Source organism: Olea europaea, chromosome 20 (genome assembly GCF_002742605.1).
Source record: "Olea europaea var. sylvestris chromosome 20, O_europaea_v1, whole genome shotgun sequence".
Taxonomy (NCBI): Eukaryota; Viridiplantae; Streptophyta; class Magnoliopsida; order Lamiales; family Oleaceae; genus Olea; species Olea europaea.
This window is the reverse complement of record NC_036256.1, coordinates 16,365,884-16,373,367: the sequence shown is the minus strand read 5'-3', so window position 1 is coordinate 16,373,367 and position 7,484 is coordinate 16,365,884. Positions and strand designations below refer to the sequence as shown.

General features: G+C 30.7%; 1 protein-coding gene across 1 annotated transcript; it reads right to left on the bottom strand.

Moving 5' to 3' along the window:
* Positions 1-3,908: 3,908 nt before the first annotated feature.
* On the bottom strand, positions 3,909-4,444 carry LOC111369244 (protein RALF-like 33). The gene has a single exon (XM_022990702.1). It carries the CDS (start codon positions 4,428-4,430, stop codon positions 4,059-4,061), a length of 372 nt encoding a protein of 123 aa, XP_022846470.1. The 5' UTR covers positions 4,431-4,444; the 3' UTR covers positions 3,909-4,058.
* Between the last annotated feature and the right edge of the window lie 3,040 nt (positions 4,445-7,484).

Genomic DNA, 7,484 nt, shown 5'->3' with positions numbered 1-7,484 from the left:
CAAGAGGTTTGTCCCTTACACAATCGTCGATCCCTTTTTAATTGTTAGCGACTAACCTGCGCGAAACAGTTAGAATCGTAAATGCTACAACAAGAAAAGTTTATGAATTTTGAGTGTGTGGTGTAACTAATAAAAATCATAATATGAATATGGTCATACTATCATATTTCCATTGTGTGGACATAGCTGCCATGCTATGCACATTATTTTTCTATGTCAAATTTTGTATTGGGGACAAGTCAACAAATGAAGCAATCGATAATTTTATTTTTTAAATTAAAGTTGAGATATTCGAATATTGTATATCAAATATATTAAAATTTAAGTTTGGTAAAACTATAGAATCCGTTTGATTGTAAAGATGAAATTTAGATAGAAAGAAAACGAATTTTAGGGAATTGAATTGCCTAAAAATTGTTTTCCTAGGAATTGTAAATTATTGTGTTTAATTGATGTAATTTTTTACGTGAAAAATGTTGAAATAAAATTTTTTTTTTGTTCGTTTGGCTTTGTTTTACATGAAAATTATCAATTAAAGAGATAAAATTTATTGGTATTAGGGATAGAAATCATTTCAATTGCCCAAAAAAAAGCCAATAAAATCATCTATCTTTTGGAGTTCGTTTGTCTTTGTTTTACATGAAAATTGTCAATTAAAGGAAAATATTTTTTTACAATTAGACATAATTTGTTCCCATTGCTAAAAAAAAAAAAGGTTGTTTGGAATTCCAATTCTCACTAAACCCATAAGAATTGGAATTCCTCAAAAATCTAGAATTCAGGCGTGTGATTGGAAAATTTGGAAATTGAATTCCATGGTAAAAAAATCAAATCAAACAATGCAAAATGTGGAAATTCCACTTTCCATGAAAAGATGGCCAATCAAACAAATCCTAAATGTATAATTGCATTAAGCACGAGGCTCCAGAAAAAAGTTAAATTTATTTATCAATTCCGAGAGGTCATTATAAAGTTCAAGAAAATTTAGTCTAATTTCGGTTATCAACTCTTTTTTGTCAGGAGAGTTGGTTTTGAGCCTTGAGATTTTGACAAATTTTTCATCATTTTGGGATCAAGCACCCAATTATATTGTTTTACCAAATATTCAAGGATCATTTATTATTATTATTATTGCTAATTTCTGAATTTTAAGTTAATTTTTGTCTTACATTAGGATTATTGATTGTATCGTATAAATAAGATACTAAAGCGCATCCTAAAGATTGTAATGACAGATAAATAAGTTTCGTTATAAGTTTTTTAAATTATAAATGGCGTCTCCTAAGCTATATGACATTGTCGAAAATTCCCCTTGCATTATAAAAATTACACTTTCCCTATTTGCTCTGAGTATTACATACACCCTTGACCTCTTCTTGAGTTGTATACAATCTAAAATTATGCTAATATATCTAAAATGCTATTATAAAGAAAGATATGAAATATTCTGCAATTAGTTGTAATTTAATTTGTTCACTTTAATGATAAATTAATATTTTGTGACTTTATGTATACATAATTCTTCATTTCAATCAAATAAAGCCACATTCTTAATAAAAGATAATTTTTTTTTTCTCCCATGCTAGTGTTCGAGAATTACAAAAGAGAAACAATATATTTTTTGTCTCAAAAGATCCCAAATAAGTTTCTCTTTTGCACCATTTTTTAAAATTCATTTTTCTCTCAAATTCATTTTTAACCATACGTTTCTCGTGCTCCATACATCATATTTCATCTATTTTTATCTAAATTTACTAAAAATTTAATTTTTATCTAAACAAAACATGGAAGCTCCACCTCCCCCTCCCTTTACATTGATTGAATAGTGGGCTGTGTTAGTTTCCATACTAATGGTTGTATGAGACCCAAAATGAAAAAATAAAAAAAAATCATGGCCTTAAATGACTCACAAGATCAACCCATTGGGTCATATGAGACCAATATTAATTCTTGAAAAAGTTAAGAAAACAACCCCAACCATCCAAAGGCCTCAAATCAGGAAATAGATAATATCTTTTCTTTTCTTTTCTTTTTTAAAGAAAAAAGGTCCACGTGGGCTATGCAGCCTACAACACCAATCGATTCGTGCTAAGCTACACATGTTCGTATCTAGCACATTTTATTTTACACCTCTATCGATATTGACACTTTTTAAAAGATAGATATATGGCCATTATAGGAGAAGCAAAGAACTTTCTTCCGGCTTCTAATAGTTGAATTCTCACGATTTTTAGGTAATAAACCTACTTCAGAACACGGTAAGTTAGTACAAGCAGCTGCATTTTGTAGATCATTCTCCAAATGGACCGACCATCTTGATATTTTGATGGAGATGGATTTATAACATATGGTAAATCAATACATCAGATTATTTTGTCAACGATTAAGGTTTCTGCCCATGTTGGATTTCTTGAAGAATGAATAATGCTTTCTTGTAAAATGAATTTACGATCTTGAATGACAGATATTTTTTCTAAACTGACCAATGATAGATTGTTATGTCACATTCTATCTATCAACTGAAATGGTAGTAAAAAGTTTGTTAGAAGAATATCCTTCTCCTACATGTCTACCCCTTCTTGATAATAATTTGTAAGATTTTTATATCCCATTATTCCCTCAACAATAATTGTCTTTATTATAGATGGCCTATGGAGATGGAATCTTCCTATTTGAATAAATTTCTATTCTTTTTGGGTTTGGTGCCGAAGTGAGATCAGTTGGACTTCGACATGGTATATTTATAATTATGACATGAAATGGATCATACCATCACTTAAACTCATTGTCTGAAGACTTTTAATCTTTCACCAAATCTAAGTTGTGCATATGTTTTTGGTAAAAGTAGATATCACAAAACTAAATCTATTTCATGGGGTATTGAACAAGGGTTTTAGTTACTGTGATAACGTTCCAACCCAATTAAATTCATAATTTCAAACTTAACGTTAACAATTAAGCACGTAATTCACTTAATAACATTTAAAACAAGTTGACGTTTATGTATCACGGGAGTGTGAATTCTTCTTCCTTCTTTTCCTCAACATACAATTATACTCGTACATTTCCCACATATCCTTAATTTAAATAATCTTTTCTATCTTTCTAACGTGATTTCTGTTGAAATCAAGAAATCTACGTTGATGGAATTTTAACACTAATAGACATCAATGTAGTGAAAATTAAAAAATAAAAAATAAAAAAAAATTTGGAATCGGCATAAAGGAACAAAGTTGCTTAAGCTCACATCATTTTGTTGGTTTGACCCGTTCCATTCTGGCCTGTAAGCCAATCTACCTTTCTTTCATTAAGTCAACAACATGAATTCTTTTTTTGGCTACTTTTTCAATGAGTTAACCATTCCAATGGTCACTAAATTTAGGTTTACGTCTTTAATTGATCACAGAAGTTTAAAATGTCGAACTTTAGTCACTAAACTTAGGTACATGTCTTCGATTACTCACTGAAATTTAAAATATCGAGTTTTGGCCACTGAAAATTGTAAAATGTAGTACATTACTTACTAATATAAATTTTGAACTTTAAAAAATGTCGACTTTATAATGAGTAATATAAAATAATTTTCTAAGTTCAATGACCAAAATTTGACATGTTAAACTTCAGCGAGCAATCGAAAACATGAACATAAGTTCAATGACCAAAACTCGACATTTTAAACTCAAGTAACCAATCAGTAACATGGACCTAAGTTCAATAACCATTGGAACAATTAAGTCCTTCAATTATTAAACTACAAAAGATCAAAACAAGGGGAAATACATATATCCACAAACGTATATTTTTGCATTCTTAAAATTTTCTATGAATAAATTTGAATATAAGGAAGGAAATTGGAGTTCCTTTCAAATTTAAATTGATCAAATTTAAAATTAAATATAATGACGAGATAAAAATAAAAATCAAATTATAATTAATAGATCACAAGTCCGTAAGGCACAAACCATGGTATTTCAGCACAAAAAACACCAATTATTATGAACACAATTACACAGTCATGATTGATACATACAAATGTATATATAAGAATCGATCAAAACCTAACTCCGGCACTGCGTGACGGCGGAGCACCCCCGGGTATAGGGGTTAGCTTGAGCACCTGGACGGCAGTTGTAGTACGACGCGCCTCTCCTCGAGCACGGCACATTATTAGCTTGCAGCGCGCCATAGCTAATGTACTTGGTGGTTGCTAGAATGCGCCGATTGATTTCAGAATCCATTTCGAATTCACCTCCGTCGATGCAATCTGCTAGTGATCCATTGCACCGTGGTTTTACATCCATCCAGCTGAACTCGTTGTCTCCAGCATTAACGGAGGCGATGAGCAGAGCCGCCACCAGCACGGCAGAGATTATGAAGTGGCGAAAGAGAGAATTATGCATTGTTTGGTGTTTGTTAATGGTTTCTTTCATAGGAGAACTTGGTGATAAATAGAGCGGGCTGGCATGGGATTATGAAATGAGCCATTATATTACCACCACAATTTTTATTTTACACACCATATTTTAATTGCAGTTAATATTCTCAATCTTTGCTCATTATAACAATTATTTTCTAAGCTTTTTTTCGTTGAATCCTTATCTTCAATCTTTCATTAATTAGTACATATCGTTCTTAATGATGATTTATATCAAAATATTTCGTTTTCATGCTTTGAAATGATGGAATACTATTTTTTTTTTGCACTTTTTATTTATTTAGTTTTTAGAAATATAATTAGAAAATAAATTATTCTACACTATTTCAACATACTTTTGGACATAAATTTATTATTAAATACAGAATGCATTAATTAATAGAAAGTTTAATGATAATAATGATATGAAAAATATTTAGTGACATAAATGTTATAACGAACAAAGATTAAGAACTTTAAGTGTAATTAAAATGTTGTGTAAAAAGTAAAAAAAGGTTGTGTGAATATAATTATCCTTATAAAATTAGTACTAATATTCTTTGAATTTACTAGTTTGCCACTCCACTTGTTAATTTCTTATGTGCTTGTTTGGTAGAGATTTTGATAATTGATTTTTTGACGTTTAGAGATAAAGTGGGTGCTACCTGTAAGAGGAGAATTTAAAAATGATTGCTGTAATAGTGAAATAATGTTTAGAGAAAAATGCATATAACCTTTAAAATTATAGTTGTCCTAATTTTTGACCCAATTATTATAATAATTAATATTAAACCTACTACGAAGGTTATGGATAATAATATAATCCTTAAATCAACTGGCTGCAGACGGTGGTCTTATTATAATGCTTATTATATTGCTGTAAAGAAGTTGAAATCTTCAATGCTTGAAAGTTGAGTCTTTCAAAACCTACCAAACAATTGACTTATTCGAAAATTTTAAAAGCATGATTTAATTAATTAGAGATTAAGGGTTTAATATTTTTTTTAAATTTTTTTTTATAATATTTTCTCTTTTAAAAGTTGGATAAGAAGTGGACTAGTTACCGCCGATTAGATTGTTGAAGAAATGTGAACACAAGTTAGAAAAATCTCATCTCAACCTAGTGAGGCAAAAGCTTGTTATCGATTTGAAAGAAAAATCATTGTTGTCGATAATGTATATAGTGTAGTTCAACACCAATTTCTCAACCATAGGAAGACTTCGTTTGTGCAATTGTGTACAGTTCAATATATCAAACATATTGTAACTATAAGTGCCTTCGATTTTCTCAAGTCAATTAACAACTTAGGAATTGTTTATGGAATTTTGCATTTAAATTGTGATTTTGATAGGGATTAATGCAATACCCCCCCACCCCCACCCCCACCCCTTCTCTCTTCTCTAGAACTTGAAACAGCTGGATTGGGTTTATAGTTAATTGCATTATAAAGGAATTAGGTTTGAAATTTGTTAACATAAGAGAAAAGTAGTCGGCACTGTGGCCTCACACGTTGTTTCAATTAGTATTATTTAAATGACTAAGAAAAGATATCATTAAAGAAATTAAATTTATGTAAAACCTAAAAACACAGAATGGAAGTCACGTCACAACAAACGAGTTTAGTTCAATACTTTGAAATCAATGATTCAACATTATTAATTATTAGATTAGGATATAAATAAACCTTGATCCTTGAACAAATTCCTCTAATGTTAAACCTCCATAGGTCAACAACTTAGACGAGCATTAGCCCCATACACGGTTTTATAATTTTGCCAAGACGGTGTTTTTGGTAAACACTTAGCCTGACCTCATCATTGTAATCCCCTTTGAGAAGAGGCATCCCTTCTCGGAAGTTAATAGAATATTTTGCCAAATTCATTAAAAAGAATTGTCTCATACTTCTAAGCATTCTCTACCAATTCAGCGTTTCTTTTTGATCCCTATTTATCAGTCAAGGGAGACTAAGTTCGATATGTATAATGGGTTAACATGCTACCCGAATCTTCGGAAGTCTCGAAAAAACACAATGAATTGAATAGGATTGAGGAAGAAAGAAGCAAATCCGTTTTCAAGTATAATCCAACATCATATCAGTTTCTCCAAGGAGGCAACTTAAAAACAAATGACTTTCCCAAAGTTAAAGAAAAAGGGAGAATGGGAAACAGAAGATTAGTCATTAACAAAGGAAATATTTCTGATTTTACTATTCTATGAATTCAGAGATAAATGCAAAAAGAGACTATTTTGAAAGAGTTTCAGGACAAAGTTAAAACTTCGACACAACACTCGGCCTTTTCTTGACAAATTTGAGAACGACTACATTTCGTGTTCATTTCAATCCATCCTTCCTCTCGGACTTGTTAGCTGGTCTAGAACAAGCTGTCTATGGTTTAGTTTAAAAGAGTTCTATCAAAATTGTGCGAGCCTCCCACGGGGCCTGGTAGAAAGGATTTGAACCAGGTCACATAAGGTTATGTTGTTCGCTATTCAAGAATTCTTGTTTAGGAGATGAAAGACTCACTAAACCGGTCCATTCCATGGACCAAGAACAATCGACCAGTGGATCACTCTTGCTTTGATTATGATTGGGCAATTATGTTACTAATAACTAAATTGGTGATTTAAGATGTCTTGACTGGATATGATCAGCAATAGTTAATTAATAGGGAAATTATACAGTAAAATAGCATATTTCGTTTTGAAATGTCACTGAAAGCCTGCTTATAGGTACTAATAACAGAGAAAGTGGCATTATAAAACCCGAACTCTATCAATAGCTGAATCTTGTGTAGTAATCATCCTAAGTTGTACATTCATTCTCACTTCCTCCAGCAAAAAATAAGCTCCTTAATTCGATACTTAATTTCAAGACATCACATATATCGAACATAAAAGTTAATGATGGAGAATTAGAAGGGATATTATGTCTATTTAGTTTTCAATTTTAAAGCAAATTTTAGTAAATGTTATTAGTGTTCGATTTATATTACCTTTTATAGCATTTTCTTAGAATAGGGTCTTTGAAACCCTATATATAAAGGGATCTTATGCAATGTAATGAACCTG

Coding starts and splice junctions, on each gene's coding strand:
- LOC111369244 (XM_022990702.1), bottom strand. CDS start 4,430: ATGAAAGAAACCATTAACAAACACCAAACAATGCATAATTCTCTCTTT.